The sequence below is a fragment of the Amia ocellicauda genome, chromosome 17 (genome assembly GCF_036373705.1).
Source record: "Amia ocellicauda isolate fAmiCal2 chromosome 17, fAmiCal2.hap1, whole genome shotgun sequence".
Lineage (NCBI taxonomy): Eukaryota > Metazoa > Chordata > Actinopteri > Amiiformes > Amiidae > Amia > Amia ocellicauda.
This window is the reverse complement of record NC_089866.1, coordinates 18,102,135-18,124,450: the sequence shown is the minus strand read 5'-3', so window position 1 is coordinate 18,124,450 and position 22,316 is coordinate 18,102,135. Positions and strand designations below refer to the sequence as shown.

General features: G+C 37.1%; 1 protein-coding gene across 1 annotated transcript in view; it reads right to left on the bottom strand.

Moving 5' to 3' along the window:
• Positions 1-488: 488 nt before the first annotated feature.
• The window catches only part of cabp7a (calcium binding protein 7a), a 34,236-nt gene continuing 12,408 nt past the window's right edge, over positions 489-22,316 (bottom strand). Inside the window, exons 2-5 of the mRNA XM_066689712.1 lie at positions 10,271-10,414; positions 7,736-7,848; positions 6,960-7,110; positions 489-6,670 (exon numbers count right to left, since the gene is read on the bottom strand). Of these exons, the coding sequence (XP_066545809.1) occupies positions 6,543-6,670; positions 6,960-7,110; positions 7,736-7,848; positions 10,271-10,414 (536 nt within the window). The 3' untranslated portion in view covers positions 489-6,542. The remainder of the gene's footprint in view (positions 6,671-6,959; positions 7,111-7,735; positions 7,849-10,270; positions 10,415-22,316) is intronic.

Here is a 22,316-nt window from a genome sequence, read left to right as displayed (position 1 = left end):
TTTTCCCTTTCTTTTCTTGTCTTGGGGTGAAAAAATTGAACTGATTCATGGCACTGTTTGGTATGATTTTGGTACCCCTCCCTAAAAAAACGCCCTCAGTGCCTGTCGGATTAAGATCCCACGTCCTCGGGGGGGAGAGGAATGTGAGTTTGTAACTGTGCTTCTGAACATAGATCACCAGCTGACTCCTTCCTCTTGGCAACTTGCTTGTTAGTTGAAATTCATGGCAAACGATGCAACATGTTAGCCATGCAGCCCAAAAGGCTTCCAGCTTTCTAAACACATATCTTGGGGGCATGATATTTACATTTGGTTTGGTTCGGTTTTGCTAGTTTGACTTAGATTAAAAAAATGTCTGCTCTGCACATAAATCAGCGCCAGCATCAACCTTACTTGCTTTGAAATGTAAAAAAGAATACAAGGTCATAGGAAGAGTTTTTAAAAGAAAAACAGACTCAATAAATGGAATTTCACTCTAAATTATAATGTATTTGGATATCTGCTGAGAAAACATAAATAGATAACCGGGTTGCATAGACATAGATGAGAAATAACTGTGAACTTTATGACACATACATAATCGCATAATATATAGTTTACAGTACACAAACACACATATTTATATAAATTTATGTCAATATAAATAGATTCCTGCACATCAAAGTCAGGAGCTTAGGAAGCCCTATCTGGTAAATCATCAAACAGAGAGAGACCAGATGATTTGAAGAAGCCTGGAGGTCACCTTAGAGTGACATTTTCAAGGGGCTTGCTGGAAGAGATAAGACCCATGGATCAAGTTGACTGCCGTCACCTATAATCCTCAATGGTCTATGAGTCAAACTGCACACATGATGCTATCTCAGGATCTGGGTTTGAACTGCTGTCAAAGAAATGGACAAATAACAGAAAATATGAGTCAAGGTTTTCAATTTTCTAACCTATTTAGTACCTGAATCATGCCAGGAGCTGGTAAACCAATCAATCAACTGACTGATCTGTCCAAGCTGTTTGATATGCAGCCAAGGTGTTCTTTTCTTGGAGCAGTACAATCCAAGAAGACATCATGATTAAAGGTGAATAATAATTAATAATAATAATAATAATAATAATAATAATAATAATAGATCTAGCTGACTCAACAACAAAAGCAAGTCTGAAGGTCTTTACTGTAAGAGAGACCCTTTATTGCGTTGGTTTTGCCGTAAGGGACAAGGAGAAATGGAGCTTCCTCATATTCCATACAGTGCGGCAGAATCTTTTTGGTTCATTCTTTATGTTTCCATCAGACGGAAGGTCGCAAACAAACAAACAAACAAAAACCAAAAAGAGACGAGACCAATTCGTGTACATGAACACATTTGCAGGAATGACATCTCAAGAGATTTTTGGAGCTGAGAAATAGCTGGTAACAAGTTGGTGTAATGCTCGGCTCTATATACTTTATTAATATAAGGGATATACTGTATGTATATTGGTTTAAGGGCTATACTTCTTAATTGATGTGTGAGTTGGCATGAAGTGAAGTCCCAAGTAAAGATACAAAGGGAAATTGTACAACAATTTCAACATTGTTATTGGGCCAGAGAGCCTGAGAAATAAGAGCGAGAGATCGCTGCGAGGATTTAGTCCTCGGTGAAATAAAACACAAGTAGGCATTAGAGGAGTCTCCACTCTGAGTGACCCGTGTCTTGCTTGACAGCAGGGTTGAAAATGTCAGTTATCTAACAGATTATGCTGGGAAGGGGATATTCTTTAGGTCAGGCTCTCAACAATGCCATTCAGATGTAATAGTCTATTAATGTACTATCTTTATTTTATAGGCTGGAATTCAGTTAGGTTTTTCCCCCTGATGTTTGTGAAGAAAAACAAAGTTATGCAATCAGTGCTTAGTCTGATGTCACAAGTTATGGAGCTGTGGTTGTTTGTATTTTTTATTTTCTGGTCAGCCATGTTTTAAGATTGTTCTGTTTGGTTTTCCTGGTGTTTATTTTTGCTAGTTGCATACAGAAAGAAGACGAATCTGCTGAAAGCACGCAGAAACTTCCCATAGTGAATAAGAAATACAAATAAGTTATTAATACTAAATAAGAGTTCTCATGGTAGCGTGTAGTTAGCCTGTGTTGTATCTTAAAACACAATAGTCTTGCTGACATAGAAGTTGCCAACTGCAGGTGCGTGTTGTTCGAATTGATCCGTTTAAAAATACCAGCAACGAATCGTCTGTCATTTGTGTATTCCTCTCCTATCCCGGAATAAAATCAGATGCAATATTAAGCAAGATTATTTTTGTTTGCATTCTGCCTCTTATCATTCCATCTAGCATTGCCACACTGATGCAAAAAATAAAAAATTGTGAAATTGATGAATCACCATCATTAGAAGACTCGGCTCTCTAGCTTATCTCCCCTCTAGCCTGTGTGTTGAATATTCAGGGTTTGCTAATGATGTCTCCTCACAGTTCAAAGTGATCCGAGTCTCCTCTAGTGGGATTAAGTCAACAGACAGAGAAACCCAGAGTAGAACTGGAGGGCTCCTTGGTTTTTTTCTCGTTTTAGCATTGATCTAAGACACGGGATCGCATCCCCCTGAGCTCCACTGTAACCAGATGTATAATCGTGTGGTAAAGCAAAGCGTCTCTCAGGTGGAGACAACTATCTGCCAATCACGGAAACAAGAAAAAAAAAAAGATATATATATATTTAAACGAATTAATGAACTACTGCATTGCCTAACCTTTGAATCTCCTGAGGCATTCTATCAGGTGGTGCAAGAGCAGAATATACTGGCAGTGACACTTATATGTGGTCAGTCACAAGAGAAAATAACAGTGCAGGAACTTCTATATACTTTACAATGCGCTGATGCTATGTACATGTTCTGTTCTAAATGTTTGCAAAGTAGACGGGTATCTGTATGAAAATTGTGATTGAAGTCATAAGAAAAATATTTGTTTGTTCCTGTAATATGAATAAAGGTGGAATTGTAGTTTAAAGTACATTTTTACTCTACAAACGCTGCTGTACCTGGGCTGGCGACATTGTAGCTAATAATCAAGCTTCTGTAAATACCACACATTCCCTTTAGAGTGTAAACTTCTGAAGTATATTGTCAGGAGTTCCTTTGACCTAAAAAGCTCCCTGTCTTTGTAAACAAATCACATATTTATACTTTTAACACAGTGTTGGCTTTTCTGGAAAAAAAAATAGCAGTTGCATGTTATTTTTATTCATGTCAAGTATCCCACAATAATTTGTAACTTATAGAGAGGTACATTTTGTCTTTCATTTTCTTTGCTTGTTGTTTTTTTTTATACAGGGTGGTTCAAAACAAGTCTGATCATATCACAGCATAATGTATGGTCCAGACAAATAGCAGAATACTGGTACAGAAATGACTGGCTTTGACTGGAACAGGGGGGGGAAACTCACAGATTTACTCCAAAGTGTCTGCTGTACTCATAAAAACATAAAAGGCAAGAGATTAACATACAAATTGAAAGTTCTAGAATTATTATTTCCCATTCCTTGTTGTCACTTTTGTGGTGTTTACATATTTAGAGGATCGTTTCTCTTGTTCTTGTAATGCAACTCCCCAGGATAATCAAGTAGGTGTAAAGATAAAGCCCTGACTTAACCGTTGATATATTTGACTATATTAATAATGAAATGCAACCAGTTTTAAAGCTACCTTAAGTGTGTTCAGTCTGCCATTACTGCTATAAACAAGCTCACCATTGTATAACATCTTGCATTGAGCAGAGAAGACAAACATGTACTTTTGTTTGAGTAATACCTGATCACATGGAAAATCTGATCACAAAGTTCTCCATAACGCCTGCTTATTGTATGGATTACGGAAGTACAATAAATATCACAAGACAACCTCATACAGATGTTTTATGTTCTCTGAATAACATTTTGGGTGTTTGAATAACAGTTTTGGAAAATATACAATTTCCTCATCATACAGCAGGGAAAAATAGATATTGTTAAATGGAGACATAAAGACTAGTGGTTTCCCTTCCACCTTGAAAATTAGAACGCATGTCCTATGAATTTGGAAAATCATTCAGTGACATAATTCAATTCCTGTAGATAACTACAGACTTGAGCACTTAAATAAATATCCTTGGTCTACATTCGTCCTCACTGTACCCCCTGTGCTTGGAGAGCACCGTTCCTCATATACCTGATTGATTACATTCTAAAAGTTATGGCTATGGATGTACACACTTCCTCAAGTTAAAAAATAGAATTATATGTCAATAGCTAAAACAATATTGTCTAGAATGGTATACTAAAATACATACGTCTGTAAATTTTAGTGCTTTGGATAATACAAATGCAAGAATATGATATGTTATTAATACCTGGTCAACAAATAGGCCAGATAGGTAAAAATGAGTTTTAGATCTTTTAATTTATTTTCTTTTTCACGAAAGCATAATGTAAACGTCCTTTTTTTTTCTCAGCATTTCTTTTTAAAGACTAAGTAGCCGTGTTTAGAAAATAGAGGCTGTACATCTTTATGTGTTGCTACATCAATTTAAGTGACAGTCAAGAAATTAAAAAAGGAAACTTCGGATTGTGAGTAATAGAAAAATAATATTACAGCAATTTTACTTAAACATCTATAGTACAGCGGGGATGTATAGTGCTGTCTTTTTCATTATCCGGCTACTTGTTCTTTAAGGTGTTGCTTTTATTTGAAGTCATGTTTAATGAAGTCGACTCAATCTATGAATGGATTTGCTTTTCTCTGGTGGTATATAAATGTGAAACCTAGCAGCTGATGCCATTACACATGTATGTCTTTTTATTTAATTTTTTTTTGCTTCATCCATAAAAAAAGTGCTTTAGTTTCCAAAGTACTGGTGTAAACATGAGAGCACGTTGAATTATCTGTCTATTCGCTTACTATTCTCCATTACTGATTAAAAAAAACAAGAAAACAACAGGGAATTAGACCTGCTCACCACAAGGCCTGCTCAACTAGAGGCTCCTGCTCCTGCATTTTGAGTTTGAAAAGTGACAGTGTTTCCTATAGCAACGAGGGGTGAGCAAGCGGAGTGATCTAACCTTCTGCTGCAGTAGTTTCTCTACGGGTCATGAGGTCATGAATTATTGATTTCGCTGCATAGACTCCTAGTGGAATAACTGTAGGCTGGTTAGCTTATAATTTAATGTCCTCCTTGTTTAAGCTTCACTGCCCCTGTAAAGCATATCGCCGGGTCTCTGTATAACCAAGTGCAGACACTGTCCATTCACCAGTCCTCCGTCATAAAGTCTTCTATACCTTCAGTGCTCAGAGATGAACACGAGTCCATTCATCAGCCTCGACACACACCTTTCCATCCACTAGTGCCTGAAATAATATATTAAGAAACAAAAACGCGTCCAAATAAGGCTTGAAGTAACTGATCCTCCTCTGATTTCAACAGCTATTCCTTTCTCAATTACATTTATCGTGATATCATAATTATAGTTAATATTTATTCAGTGATTATTGTGATTATTACTTATGTACGTATGTATGTGTACATGATTGCTCCCATCTTTCCAGAATTCGTGTCTTTTGGGAACACTGCTTCGTATTGATGGGATGGCTTGTCGTGAAAGCATGACTGCTGGGCATCGTTTGAGACAAAGGATGCCAGGTTCATATTTCATTATATATAAACATGATTTATTGCTCATCAGTAATGCATTAGCAAACAACACTAATGTATATGATACTTTAGAAGAGCTTTCCTTTCTCAGCGTGCACTTACAAGCTTTCCCAGTTCCCAAAAACAAAGCATTGTTCTGTTAAAAATGAACATGATTACTGTGTTCTCAATTAGTGTTCCACGGATACTTGTAATGCATTATGAATGAGCAATTGTATGCCGTGATCTGACTGGTAACCCTATGTACCTCTTTTTGAATTGCTTTTAACAGCACATTTAAAATATTGTGGTAATTATCCTAATCAGCCCTTACTGGATGTCCATGCAGTAGTGTCTGTTTTTGGAGAAGATCCACTAGAGAGGTTTTGGTCTCCCCTCCAATGACATCTTCAGTTGGTCATAAATAAGTTGCCATTCTGAATATATCTCTCTATTTATTTATTTGTTTATTTATTCAGAATTGTAACGTGTGTGTGTATATATATATATATATATATATATATACAAATAAAAACTCTGGTGATTTTAAACCCATGCATTTCATGCTTTCATTCAGATATATTCTGTCAGATCCCCATGTGTCTGGGCTTGTGCCCCCTCCTCGCTCGCACTGTGAAATATGGCAACAAAATAACCAAAGAATAAAAAAGAAAAAACGGTTGCCGTGCACAGTATGACAGTGCAGCCAGGCCATTGCTTAGAGAATTCAGTTTCCTGGTTTGAGTCCCCGCTTCTCTTCATCGTTGTTAGTTAGTTTGCGTGTTCGTTTTTGCTGTTCTCTGAAAAGTCATCTTCCATGGAAGTTGTGAATTGAGAATTCGGGCTGTTGTATGAGTTTTTTGGGCGGGGAAATTAAGTTAACATTCGATCATCTCTACTTCATCCCGCTCCGCAGGACTTGGTTTGCAGCGATGAGCATAACGCTGATGATGAACGCGATGGCGAAGGCACAGATCAGGCTCTTCCGCACACACGTCTGCTTGATCTGCTGCGTGGGGCTGGCTGTGAGAGGGAGACAGGGAGAGAGATTAATCAGAAACAGTCCCTCGTCTCGCCAGGGTCCAGTCTGTTCCAAACCACAGGTCTGTTCTGTGACTTTTTCCAAGATTCTTTCCAATCTCTGGAGAAAATGCTCTTGGAAACAAGTAATTTAAACTATAACCACTTCACCACTTCCATCAATCAGTGCATTCCATATGTGCTGCCCCTTCTTTCGTCAGTAAGTTCAACTTGCCAACACTTCAAAATGAAATCGGATCTATTTCTAAAAGAAGCAACCAGAACTCCTTACTGTCGATATCCACTGGGCACTCCTCTGGGTTTTCTATGTGGTTTTCTTCTGTCATGATGATGTTCTCGATGTCTTTCATGGACAAGTGATCACAGAAGGTGTCGTACAGCAGCCGCTTCAGCTCCTCCACTGTTAACTTCTGCATATCACACTGGAAGAGAGAGAAAGTGACTGAGGTGACCATTGGAGTAATGGTCCTTCATCCACCTTTAATGCTGCGACAACGGCTAAAGCTAACATTACACACGTAGCTATGAAATACAAATAAACTAAATACTTCCTCATTATTATTTTATTTGTATTAGTATCCAATACCTTTGCTGGATTGAGAACTTCCCAATGATTCTTGGCAGTGCTCTTATTCCTAGGGTGCTGTTAATACAATCGGTTAGGTCCAGAGCATTTACGCTGATGTTTTATTTATTGAATACGGCAATTAAACTAAGCACCTTCTTCTAAAGACAAAGCCCTTGCTGTCCCATAAATTATGAATGAAATCGTTCCCGTAAATAATGAATGTCTGTACCTTAAAGAAATTCCTTCTTCAAGATTGAAGAAATAATATCTGTGATTACATAATTAAATTTGAATTCCTCACACTATAATGGTGCGGCTGTAATCGTTGTTCTAATTAGGTCTTGCAAGTGTATAACCACTAAATGTTACAGCAATGCCCTGGGAACATTTCCACTTTCTTTTAGAATCTGATTTCCGAATAAAACCATAATTAACTGCAGATAAGACGAGAAAATGAGAAGGATATTGATAATGATTACCTTCCAGAATACTGAGTCAAAGTCCGTGCCGTGAAACTTATCTGGCATTCCAGCTGTAGAGATCTTAGGTCCTAGCAGAGTGACAAACTCTTCGAAATCTACTTGACCGTCCCCTGCGGATAAGCAGAAATTAGAGTACTTAAAGAGCATGGTTTTATACAGGATTAGTAAATGTGCATCAAGTAATACCACAGAAAGAAAGAAAGAAATTAGAAAATGGTAGAAGTATTCTTTATTGCTTTCATAAGGGACCTCTGGACTCTTGCCCCTTTGTAACACTTGCTCATTTGTCAAGATTCTCTGTTTCCTCCTAATGCACTGCATTTCCACCACTTCAAACCTGCTTTACACAGTTTTACTAATGGTCCAACTTTCACATCTAGAACAATGGACTAGACACAACATTTCAGCACATGTATTTCAGTGTTACACTGAGCGTCTAACCACCTGCTCGATGCTTTGAAGAAAGGTTAAAATTCTGATAAGAGAGGAATCGGATTCAGAGTCCAGAGGATCCGCTGGGATCTCAACTAGAAAAATTTGCTCCACCTTGCTTTTTAGAAGGTGGATTCTTTCTTTTAGCATTAAAAAGTTTCCACCAAAATAAAGTATTTTTTGTAGACATTTCCTTCAGGAGATCTGTCAAGAATCAAAGTAATGCCCCATTTCCACTGTCCATGGTGCACCTCAGCGTGGCCGTTCGAGTCCAGGGCGTTTCCACTGTCACCCAGGCACACCTCCGCCTGTGCCCGAACTAGTTTCAGGAGGCACAGTTTTGTACATCGCACCAGCTGAGTCCCAAACTGGTCCTGGGGATGTACTGTTATGTCCCCTTAGAGACGCAACGCCACTGCATTTTGAAATTGAAACTACAATAATGGCAGCTGCTATCGATGTGAGAGATGCGTTAGAAATTTTTCTCAAGAAAGAAAATGTATGTTTACCTTGGGGAGAATATTAAATTAGAGCAGTTATTAATGTATGGTCAGAAAGTGCCACACAGGATCAATTGGTTGGAGCAGTAAGACATTTAAAAGTGTTTGAAAAGATTGCAAAAATTGAGAAAGGACTGCACAAAATACATTCACTTTTTTTGGTATGAATACATGCAAACATGAAAGACTAGGGTGACCATACATCCTGGATTTAAATTAAATGTCCCAACAATTCTCTCAAAATTGTTTAAATGTTCTGTTTTTTAGTGTTCCCTTGTTTAAATTCAATACTCAATAGAAGCATGTTTTTATGTGATCGATCGGATGAAGAAGTGAACATTGTCATGATATTGGTAAACCCTCATTACCAGTAACTTTATGTAACTATATGTATCCTATACTACTAGCATAATGGTAATCCTAGTATCGACGGTTTACCGATTGCAGAAATACATCAGCACCTTGAGAAATGTGCAATTAATACAATCACTACCTGATACATTGACAACGATGACAGGACAAGGTAATTTGTTACGTTGATGCCACACACACAAGTTGATGTTATAGATGTGTGATACATTTATTTAGCAATTAAGCTTATGTGGAGGTTATCCAGGAAACAATGCTAACACTAAATTTGATTAAGTCCCAGTGTTGTAGGCAAATTAATTGAATGTATTAGTTGTTTTTAAGAATCAGTTCCAATCAGTGAGCTACATATAGGCTGTGACTATATATTTCATTCTGATATGCTAAGTGGCTGCACATGTTGTTGATGTAAACTGGATCATGATATACTGAGTAGTAATAAACATTTATTATTTTAGTAAACGCACTGCTAAAAAAAAATAAACTAAATCAGGGCAGATATATGGAACTGAACACTTTTAAATTTTTCTAACAAATACCATATTTTTAAGTGATGTAGTTTGTTTTATGAATATTTTTTCAACATTTTTCAACAGTCCCGGACTGTTGACTATCAGTAAAAACATTTCAGTCCAAAGTTTATTGCACTTTAATGTTAGAGGTATTTCAGCCTCCAGTTTTCGAACACTAAATCCCAGAGTGCCGAGCGTCCCAGAATGCATTTTTACCTTGTGTCTCACATTCACTTCTAGGGCAGCTGTACCTAATGAAATTGCAATGGAAACACAGGCAGCAATGTTTAGGTGTATGGGTAAGGCAAGGCCATCCCGAGGTGCACCTAAGCGTGGACAGTGGAAACGGGGGAATAAGACTCATAATGCTTAGCAATTCAATCCATGTAATATTTACAAGAAGAAGGCTCTTGTATATGAGTGAAAAACAACAGCAGGATATATTTCATGTTCTGTTATTTGTTAGTTTGTTTTGTTTTTAACTTATTTTGACTTATTTGTATTGTATTTGATTTAATATCCAGAGATGGCCTTGGGAGTCACAACAACAGAAATAATACACAGAAGTATTTGTTTTTCTGCTTCAGCTGTAGAATTTACAGCAGCCTGCAGCTTTGTTGAACCTCAAATGGATTACAGTTCTGTGCAAATGGCATCTTATTTCCATCCTTCCATCTCCGGTTAGAATTGACTTTTTGAATAGAAGGGGTGTGTCTTACCATCCATGTCCAGTCTCTGGATGATCACCTCCAACTCCACTTCATTGGGCATGTATCCCAGCGATCGCATTGCCATACCCAGTTCTTGCTTGGAGATGAATCCATTCCCATCCCGGTCAAACACTTTAAATGCCTCCCGGATCTCTGTGGAAAATAACTATATTTAAAGACACAGGATGGTAAAACATGCACTTCTCAGATTTTCCCATGGTGTCATTCTAATCTTGTTTTTTTTTTTTACTGCGAGGTCACGTGTGTCCCTTCTGGCCTCTGGCAAATTTGCATCTGCTATAGCTCTCATCGGCTCAGCAAGTTTCTAACTTTCCTTTGGAATTCAACCTTGATCACGTTGCAAACCCAGGTCTCTGGATCAATGCCTTGATCAGTCACCTCCTTGATCATGACTGCTAATTATTTTCTATTGTTTCACGTAACATACACAATTTAATGTAAAACAAGTTATATGTCTTGTAATACCTATGCTAAAAAATATTTTTTTTCCCCAAAATGTGACATTTGACATTCCTGATTTATATCAAAACGCTATATATCCATTTTAGCCAATCAGAATCATGCTCATTTTCAAAACGGCACTGATCTCTGAAACGGTGAATGTTCCCATAATCACAATGAATACATCATTCAGCAATGTTGACGAAATATCACACAATATCACAAATTAAAAACCCGTACTTAGTAGCAATTTGAGATGCGTACCCCAAAGCGTGAAGAGTCCCAACTCCAGTCTGGTGGGAGATATGGGAGTAGCACGGGGACACGCTAGCACTGAGGGTGGGGTAGTGTAGCGATCTCGAGCCTCACTAAGAGGCTTGGGACTTTTAGTGATGTGCTAAGATCGCTGCATTGTGGCACCATCTCACTGTGACCCGAAAACCCCCAAAGTGTTACAATATATATATAGACGGTTGACAAATTAAAGGAAAAACCTGAATAAATTAGTGAAGGAACATAACGAATGCAGATGCCTCCAAACAAGTGCACTGCATGATACAATTAAACAATTAACATCCTATCTGTGGCACTGTGGCATGTATACAAATGCTGAGCAGGCCCAGTTGACCTAGATTTTGGATCAAGATGGCAAGAGGAGAGTTCAGTGGTGCAAAAACCATAGGCACTGGTCTACAGAGATGAGGGAAAAGTGATCTGGTCAGATGAGTCATCCTTAACCATACTCTTGACAAGTGGGTGCATGTGTGGCGACACCAAGAGAACAGTACAGGCCTGACTGCCTGACCTCTACATTGACGGTTGTCCCCTTAGAGGGAAGGGTCACTGCAAATCATTACAAAGTTATTGTGAGTGATCACCTTTATCCTATGGTGAAACATTTCTATCCTGATGGGAGTGGTCTCTTCCAGGATGACAATGCCCCCATCCACAGGGCACGAGGGCTCACTGAATAGCGTGATGAGAATGAAAATGATGTGAATCATATGCTATGGCCTTCATAGTCACCAGATCTCAACCCAATTGAACACCTATGGGAGATTTTGGACCGACGTGTTAGACAGCGCTCTCCACCACCATCATCAAAACCCCAAATGAGGGAATATCTTTTGGAAGAATGGTGTTCATCCCTCCAGTAGAGTCCAGAGACTCGTAGAATCTATGCCAAGAGCATTGAAGCTGTTCTGGTGGCTCATGGTGCCCAACACCTTACTGAGACACTTTATGTGGGTTTTTCCTTTAATTTGTCACCCGTCTGTATATTTAGTGTTAGTGTTTGCTTGGCGATCATGTGACAATGCTATGATGAAAGTAACTAAGTAACTTTTACTCCACATACTTTTGAAATTAGCTACTTTTTATTTTGACTTGAGTAGTTTTTTTTAGTAGTAGTACTTTTACTTCTACTTGAGTAAAATGTAATCAAAGTAACAGTACTTCTACTTGAGTAGGATTTTTCAGTACTCTTTCCACCTCTGCTCGAATAGACTGGAAACTGTGGTATTTTGAAGTTAATGCAAACACCCTGTTTAGGTCAGTAAAGTCAAATGCACTATTTGTACATCTAATCTTTAAAAGCTTTACTCTGTGGCATTTCTGTACGATTCACTGAATTATCACATTTGTATGCACTGTAGATAATCACTCAGTCATCTAAAAACATTCCACTTTCCCAACCGTAATGTCAAATACTTAATCATAAAATATGTAGACTACAAATCTATTCTGTTGATAAATGTTTCAATGAATGCTTTTGTAGTTGCACTGTATGTTAGTCATGCGCAGAGAATAAATCAATGATAAGGTGGGAAAAACAATATCATCCAAGGTTATCCATTTTTTTCTGTTTTAATTATCTGAGGCTGAATCTAAATAGCAATGTCCGTTAAAACTCATAAATCTGCCCTAACTCTTTCATCTCTATGATATGATACATGGGGCTGTCAAACACAAGCCTTAATGATCAAACAACTGAGCAAAAACAATAAAATGAAAATTAAATTAAAAACTACAAAAAAAATTACCTTAAAATAACACTTTATATCTCTGGACATTTTGCACAGTATGTTTACTATTGCTGTTACTCTCCTAATAGAAAGACACTTAATGTGTTCTCTCGGTCATTATTATTTATAATTTCTTTACACCTGAAATGAAAATTCAGCTTACTGCATATACAAACAATTAAATGTCAAAACATTCTCAGAACACTTTCTAAAGCTGTCCCCACTAGTGTGGAATTGCCTAATGATTTTTAATCTCCAAATTAAGTCAAGTGAAAACCATTCCAGACATTTGTTTTAATTTAAAAAAAACAACAAACATCCATTTTAATTTATTTCCACACTTGCTATACAGCAAGCTTTTACACATCTCTAGAGCAAAAACAGCCACTGTCTACTTAAATAAATACATAATTATAATACATTTTATAGCAGACGCCCTTATCCAGGACGACTTACAATACATCACATTATTTTTACATACAATTACTCATTTATACAGCTGTGTTTTTACTGCAACAATCTAGGTAAAGTACCTTGCTCAAGGGTACAACAGCAATGTCCCTAACCTGGGATCAAATCTACGACCAGGGGCTGGTTGCATAAACATAGACTTTGTATGACTAATTATAAGTCATACTAATGATAGACGACTAATGATAGACACTCGGTTAAAACCGTTGCATAAAATAGTCTTTCCTTAGACTGGTCTTACTTAGTCAATCACTCTGGGAATTTTAACTCAACACTCGAAGAAGAAAAAAAACATGCTGGACACTTCACTAAAACAGCGACGATCCCAGTTCACAGTAATAGAAAATCTGTGCATTTTATTGGAATATAATGCAAAACAATTCCTTCTTTGGGGTGACGTTTTCTGAAACTTGAATGAACGCACTCAAACACAAGGCATGAGATAAAAATAACAAAGCCAACCCGCTGTGTACGTTAAAACATACAGAAACGATAAAAGAATATGCAAAAACAAATATTTCAGAGGAAACGTCCGTGTACTGGAGGAGGACCTCCCTAAAAACGTAAACAGACCACAGGATTGGTTATTAAAATCTTTTGGGAGGAGTCTGGATGTTTTGGGGATTGCCAGTGGGCGGGAGAGCGGAGTGTTTGTGAGTCAGCATCAGTGACAGTGTTGTAGGCTAGGCAAACAGTTTCTATGGAAAGCTAGACTTAAATCCTAAATTAGCCTGGGGATGAAGACGCTAACATAAGTCTTAATCAGTCTCAATTTTTATGCAACTGACTAACTTGTGTAGACTAGTCTAACTGTCAAATTAAGACTAGTCTAATACAGTTTTATGAAACCAGCCCCAGAGCCCTGACCACTACTATACACTGCTTCCTGCATACATGTACACATACTAACATGTGTACATACATACAAACATCTCCATTAGTTTGTGTATAAGTTTTTGTATGAGCAATGCTGTTCTTTTCAGTGAGCACAGTGTGTTTGTAGTAATCCAACAGAATGCTGGTTTTACTGGCACACACTTAAAGCGGCATTATTTCAAGCTTTCCTTGTCAAGCAAAATTTAAACATGTACTGAATGTCTAAGATGAAGTCATGAAGAACCACGAGAGAAATAAAGCACAATAAACACTTAGATAATAATAAAACATCTTTAAAAGGGGAGGACATCGCCCAACATCGTTAAAAATATTTATGGCCAAGACAAGTGCACTTAAATAGAGAAAGGTATTATAATGTCCATGACACAATTCCAGTCGTCTTGAGTAAAGAGAAAAAATGCATTCAAAAACATTCGCACTGAAGTGAATGCACTGCCTGTTCTACCTTGTTCCTTTACTCAAAGCATATTTCTGTTCTGGTTCTGTCAAACACTTGGGATTCCTACTAAAAACGTTAAATTACTCTGTAAAACTAAACTGGCAACTACAAATATATATATTATTATTGGCTTTAGATTTTGAAGATTTTTGATTCTAAATATAAATTATCAATATGCATAACTGACCTTTAAGTATTTGATAATCACCAAGCCTGCAATGAACAGTTATAATAGTAATATATAGATGCTGGATCACATAAATAAATAATAAATTAAGAAATTAACATTTCTTAAATGGGTTTTTTGTTTAGCAAAAACAAGATCGACATCTGTCTGTTCTCTGAGTTTTCAGATCATTTAAATGCTGAGAACATGAACACTGATTAACTCTGAGCTCTGAGATACTTTGTACAACTCATAATGTTTTACTGCAGTGAGGTTATTACAGTTATGTAGCACAGTCAGGACATGGACTGCATTCTAGGCTGAACATTATCAGGAAACCATAACACAAAACACAGAATGCTTGCAAAAAGACTCTTGTAAAATGCATTTCCATTTTGTATCTAAAAACGAATAAATTAAAATAACCAACAATTCAATTTTATTTTGCCCTATTATTTAGCAGAACTGCAGTACCTTTGCACACATGGCAGTTGATAGAGAATGTGTGGTACGCATTTTAGTACATTCAATACCTAATGCTTTAACCTCTGGAAATCAAAGGCATTTGTGTGACAGTTGTGTTATCATTAATTTACTTATCTACCTTCAATAAAACAAAATATATTTTAGATGAAGGGGTGAATAAAAATGGCAGGCACTGGAAAATGGGATGCAGTCAATCAACTGCAACAGATTCTGCATAATGCTGGCAAGATTAATATTGCAATCCCAGCAGATTTTGCATTATTGCCTTCATTACTTTATTCATTTGTCTCTTAAATTGCTCAGTCATTTTTATTATTTACAATAATATATGCTCAGCATGATGTGCTGTTATAATAATAAAAAAGGTGTCAGAGTGGGAAAGCAAAGGTAATTCAATCAGGAAAGAGTTATACATATAAATGCAAGTATAATCTGATTACAGCCGAGTAAAATGTGATAGACAGGTTTGCTCAGTGTGTGTCAAACATGGGCAACTGTTCAAGAGCTTACGCAGTTTCATTTGTGGTATTTATTGATGCAAGGCGTTATGTTTGGTGCACACCTAGTTTTATCCAAAGAACACCATCCCTACTTCTCAATCGAATGACTTGAAAATCGCTGTCCTTCAATGCTTCCCAAGGAACCTGACAGAGCTTGAACAGTTTTTAAATTAAGAACGATCACATATTGCCAAATATAGTGTGCAGAGTTGGTAGAGACCTACCCAACAGACTCACAGCTGCAAATGCTATCAAAGGTGCTTCCACCAAGTGTAAACTCAAAGGGGTGGAGACTAATCCAATTATGATATTTTTAATATAGTGTGTAGGTAAGTGGATCATTTAAGTGTAAGAAACTCTAATGAACTGACACAACAAAATGTGGAAAAAGTCCATATATAATGTGATCATGATATGAGGGATTTGTAATTCACACCACAGCCAAGTCAAAATGTCCTTGCTTACAAAGTGTCCTTCTGATAGTTGCTGGGAATACTAACATAAGTCATAACTTTCAATCCAAAGAAGAGAGAGACATTGTAACCAGGTAATTGAATCACAAAAGGCATTGTAATGCATAAGAATGGGTAAATATGTGACACATAATTTTTTAGGATTTAGGCTAATGGCATTTATATGGCAGTATACTCTTCTGTAGGTGATATTTATAACAGTGTGGTCTTGTGCATGATAAGCAGCAAAGTTTGATTAATGGGAAAACCCACAGATAGATTGGCCACTAAACACAATCTTTAGCAGCTGTGTCTTTTCCCTGGCTGTAATAATATTGCTTTACTATCCACCTGCAATCCAAATATGTCTTTCTCATTTTTAATAATTTGTTTTTTTCCGTAGGCTAATGATACAGTTGTTCTCACATAAGATGAAGAGTTACTTAGCCATAAAATGAATACCAATATAGATTCACATTACACACGCATATATATATATATATACACCGATCAGCCATAACATTATGACCACCCGCCTAATATTGTGTAGGTCCCAAAACAGCCCTGACCCGTCGAGGCATGGACTCCTCTAGACCTCTGAAGGTGTGCTGTGGTGTCTGCCACCAAGATGTTAGCAGCAGATCCTTTAAGTCCTGTAAGTTTTGAGGTGGGGCCTCCATGGATCAGACTTGCAGCACATCCCACAGATGCTCGATTGGATTGAGATCTGGGGAATTTGGAGGCCAAGTCAACACCTTGAACTAGTGATTCATCAGACCAGGCCACCTTCTTCCATTGCTCTGTGGTCCAGTTCTGATGCTCACAAGCCCATTGTAGGCACTTTCGGCAGTGGACAGGGGTCAGCATGGGCACCCTGACTGGTCTGCGGCTACGCAGCCCCATACGCAACAAACTGCGATGCACTGTGTGTTCTGACACCTTTCTATCAGAACCAGCATTCACTTTTTCAGCAATTTGAGCTACAGTAGCTCGTCTGTTGGATCGGAACACACGGGCCAGCCTTCGCTCCCCACGTGCATCAATGAGCCTTGGCCGCCCATGCCCCTGTCACCGGTTCACCGCTTTTCCTTCCTTGGACCACTTTTGATAGGTACTGACCACTGCAGACCGGGAACACTTCACAAGAGCTGCAGTTTTGGAGATGCTCTAACCCAGTCGTCTAGCCATCACAATTTGGCCCTTGTCAAAGTCGCTCAGATCCTTACGCTTGCCCATTTTTCCTGCTTCTAACACATCAACTTTGAGGACAAAATGTTCACTTGCTGCCTAATATATCCCACCCACTGACAGGTGCCATGATAACGAGATTATCAGTGTTATTCACTACACCTGTCAGTGGTCATAATGTTATGGCTGATCGGTGTATATATATACACAAGCTCAAAACTTAGTTTATACACCACAGTGACACAAAGGGGGGAAAAATTGTAGGATTGTCTCCAATAAAGGTGGTTTAATATTCACTTATCCCCAGTAGCAGAGACCTCTGTAGTAGCTAACTCCTTTTGATCCCATAGATTATGATCAGGTTAATTACGGTGACAAAAGTCAGTATGCCATAAAATAATCTTTATCTACATCTCTGTGCCTGCCTTTAACACATTTCAACAGCCCCACATCCTCATCAGGCAACAGACATACTAAAGTCTACAGTAAATACAGTAAATTAAATAATACATGAAATATATATATATAAATATGTGTATGTATTTAACTAGCGGTGAAATTTAAATCCAATAAACCAATAGCAATACATCTTCACAAATCTTTACTAAACACTGCTCACTGTACATGTTTATACATTTATTTTTCATTGAAAGGCCTTTTGGTCTTGGGCTAAACAACATCCCACATCCAATTAAATCTAGAATTTATTGCAAAAATAAATAAATAAATGTATTTTCCCATATTTACAGATGCAATAAACACATTGTCAGTCCTGCAATGATTACCTTCCTGTATGTCTGCATTACACTAGCAATACATTCTTGTATTGATTAGATGTATCGAGGGGGATTTCATTTTCCAAAAGCAATTGTGTATTGTATAATTCTTTCCATACAGAGTGGCAATTATTTATCTTTTCTTCGTCTTAAATAGAAGTTTGTATAACTATCAGCAGAACTGAATTAATTTAATAGGAAAGCTGGCATTTTGAATTTCAATATCATTCTGTATTCAGCAGTTTCAAGCAAGGGTTATATGGGTAATACCCAATCTGAAGGAAACTCATCACTTTCAGCTTCCCTGAACAGTTTTTAGTTTTATCAGCAGAATTTAGTTTCATCAGTAGAGAAGAAAAAATACTGTCTCCCCCGATGCGAAGGAACGCAGTTTATTATAATGGCTGCCAAATAATCAGCCTAGAATCTCACTGAAGGACCTGCAATGAAAATGCAACTTTGGGATTAATGTTCAGGTACATGTAAGCTGGGTGCAGATATCTATAGCAATCTAAAACATACATATATTTTTTTATTTGGCATACTTTCTATATCTTCTACTGTGTGGCTGTTGAAGAATTCCCTGCTGCGTTGTTTTCATACATTGCTATTCGTCAGACTTTCTGTTCCGGAAAGTAAATCAATGAATGGAAACAAGGCAAAGGAGTGCACAGTTTTGCACAGGTTTTAATGCTACACTAATGGGCCTCATTGTGTTACACTGTTCCCTTTTTTTCCTGAGTATTTGGTTTGCGTAGTTAGTATGTCCAATATGAATACTGTTGCTATACTACTATCAATAATAATAATAACCACAACAAATTCACAATTAAATTCCTTTAATATCTGTTTTTCCTTTTATTTTATTATATATATATACTGTATATGTGCAGTGAGTGAGATTTTACAGAAAATATACTTACTAGAGTAATCTGCACTCTAAGTATTCTTAGTTCAAGGCTAAATACTCCTATCCTAGGGATTTACTTTTTCCCCACTATTTTAAGCCTTCATGTAATTTCAATTTTAAAGTGTGACTTATCTTCCACACAGATAACAATGTGTCACTGATGGAATTTGGGCACAGCTTGTAGGCAGTTGTTTATAATTTTAAACACCAAAGCTAGCAGCCACATCCAGGCCTTTGGAAATCACTTGATGGGGATTCAAATTCTCTTGTTGTTCCCTCAAACTTTTTTATAGATAAATGCTACAATTATGCATTTTAAGTGTTTTGGACCTAATTATTTAAACTATTTTTAATCAGCAGTGATGCTAAACTTGTGCCTGAAGGCTCCTTTCATTCCCCATCCTTTGGGGAACTATTTTAACTGCACTCTTCTCTGTGTTTACACTGCCAAGAAATCCTTTTCTTCTTTGTTCCTTAACTAAGGCATTCTCTTTGAAGCAAAAAATATAGTTGGACTAAGATACAATGTTTTCATGCCCCAAGAGACTTGAAAGAAGATGACACACAAGGTATAGATCTTGAAATTGTAAAAGCAGCTTTTTTTTTTGCAGTTTAACCCTGCATTTTAGACATCTGTGCTAATCAATGCAGCAGCAGAGATTTTTCACTTAAATGCAGACACAAGCATTTTCATACGTTTCTTAGTGTACCCAGAGAAATGCTGGAGACCAGTATTACCTAGAAATGGATCGATCGTGATGTAATGCTACTGAGACCAGGGAAAATTGTTTTTCTCCCCAGCAAATATATCCATCTTCATTTTCTTATGTTTCTTTCATATGTATTGTACTATTATACGTCCTATTTCGGTATCTCCATGTGTGTAAAATAATCACTGTTTTCAAGTGAATATAGATCCTGTTAATTGAATTAGCTACACTCTTTTTCTGCCACTTTCTTTTCCTTTAACAGCTTACAGAATACCTTAAAAAAATTCTTTCCAAAGTAAAGAAGAGCCCACCTTGAAGAACCTGTATCAGATGCAATGGCCAAAGTAAACAAGTTTCCCTAAAAAATAAAATAAAAATCTATTTGTATTCTTTCTAAATTCAATTTGTTATAGAGTATATGTAAAACCATTAAACTTCCTTTTCTGTGTATTACATTACTGTTTTGAAATGGCAACATTAATCCATCCTTCAATGGTAAAAGCTTTTCTTGAGTGCTCAGGAACTTTTAATATTAGTTATATTACTTATAACAAAAACTTTTCTTTTTTTCTTTTTTCCCCAACAGATGGATTGCATAAAATAAATATAAATATATATATATATATATATTGAATAAGAAACCTTGAAATAATTAGTAAATTAATACATAACTCAAATATGGTGTCACTTACAGCCAGGCAATGCACAGTGAGATTACTTTTGTTCCGATTATGTAAAATGACTCATTTGATCTGAGACACATTTCCACAGAGCAATTATAAGGTATCAGGGTTGTCATTCCCCTATATACTGTAAAAAAAAAAGTATCTTTAGAAATGATAAGTGTTCTGAATGTTGCAACAGGGCTGGAATGGCATGTGGAGCCATGTATTTATTGATTTATGTGTTGTAAGATGAGATGTGAGCCAAACTCGGGCAACTAAACTCGAGGGGTAGAAGTTTTCAAAGTAGTGGAAGAAAAAATATATATATATTATCTAACACTTCCGCTTCACCACTCATTCAAATGTTTTTTCAGCCTTAGTAAATGTTGGGGTGAGATTTAACATGCTGCAGTTTTATGGAATGTCTGTTTTTGTTTATGTACAATAAACCACAATGTGATGAGTTGGGTTTAACTCGTGCTTTTATCACAATTGCTCACGGTGTGCTGAATTATGGATTAAGGCACGCTTCAGTTTCCCATATATCTGCTCTTCAACAGCAAAGACAAATGTCCTATCCAGTGCACAGGACTATTGCTCAGTCTCCAATTTTTTATGGTCATAATTCTGACCCATTTAATGCTTTGGTGCGTCAGGGATGAATTTAGTATGTCCTCCTCGCCGATCGATTGCCTACAATACTGTTTTGTCAGTAGCATTGCCAAGTTGCATTTTACAGGTTATGATAGATGATGCCATTAAGTTGACATATTGTTTCCCTCAACTATTGCACCTGTCAAGCAAAGTCATCAAAGATTAGGAAGTGGTCGTTCTGCAATAAACTAGACCGCTGTTTCAGGGTAATCTGATTTTTATTCCTTGTTAATGAGGTGTTTAGTAAAAACATGTCTATGTACTATGTGTGTGTGTGTGAGATGGAGAGAGAGCCTTGCATTTTAATGATATGCCCTTGCAGGTGTTGCTTCATATTGCGTTAGACAGAAGGGACCCTTTATTTTTTGTTTGGGGAGAAAGAAAAGACCCTAAACACAGCAAAAACACGCATAAATATGTGCATTAAACTTCTGTCTCCCAACATTCATTGCTTTGCATGCCTCCATCCACCCCAGACACGGCCTTTGCAGCAAAACACACTGTGGGGGGGGCGTTACAATCCTCTCACTTTACTCCCATCATTAGGGTACAGCCAAAACCTCTGAATATATAGATCATTTTTAATTGCTTCCATTACACATACTTTAGTAAAAGTACAATGGTAATTATTGTATTTTTTTGTATTGATAGTTGGTGCCCAAATGCACTTTAAAGCAAGAACAAAAAGATGAATGGGCAACGTTGTGCTGGTTGACTTTCTTGGATCACTCTCAGTTTCTCGGTTCATTTCTTTTGCTGAGGTTCAGAGTCTTGCAAATGTCTCCTGTCACCTCTGCATCAGTCTGTAATTTCCTATTGTACAGTGGCCCGTGAGCAGAAAAAAAAAAAAAAAAAACTGAAAAATTATATATAGGGGCGAGACCAGAGCAGTAAGCTAAGACAGTTAAATACATGTTACGGTGCATTGTGAATTAAAACGAGAAAACCCTCTCTTGAGATTGTCAGTTTATTTAAAAATAATTACATGATGACAGAGTTTGACTGGAGCCTGAGCCTCGTGCATACTGGTATTGTACTGTGCTGCAAAGGACATTTTAATTTCTATACTGACATTTATTAGAAGACAGATCAAACGTATTAAAACAATCAACAGATTAAACACAGTGAGGTGAAATCACAAAGGGAATCTTAACCAACATTGTGCTTAGTTGTAATTGTCATTTGCTTTCAGGTCACCAGGTCCCCGTTGCCTTTTTCTTTCCAGTTACGTTTGCTTGTGCAGTTAAAATGTATG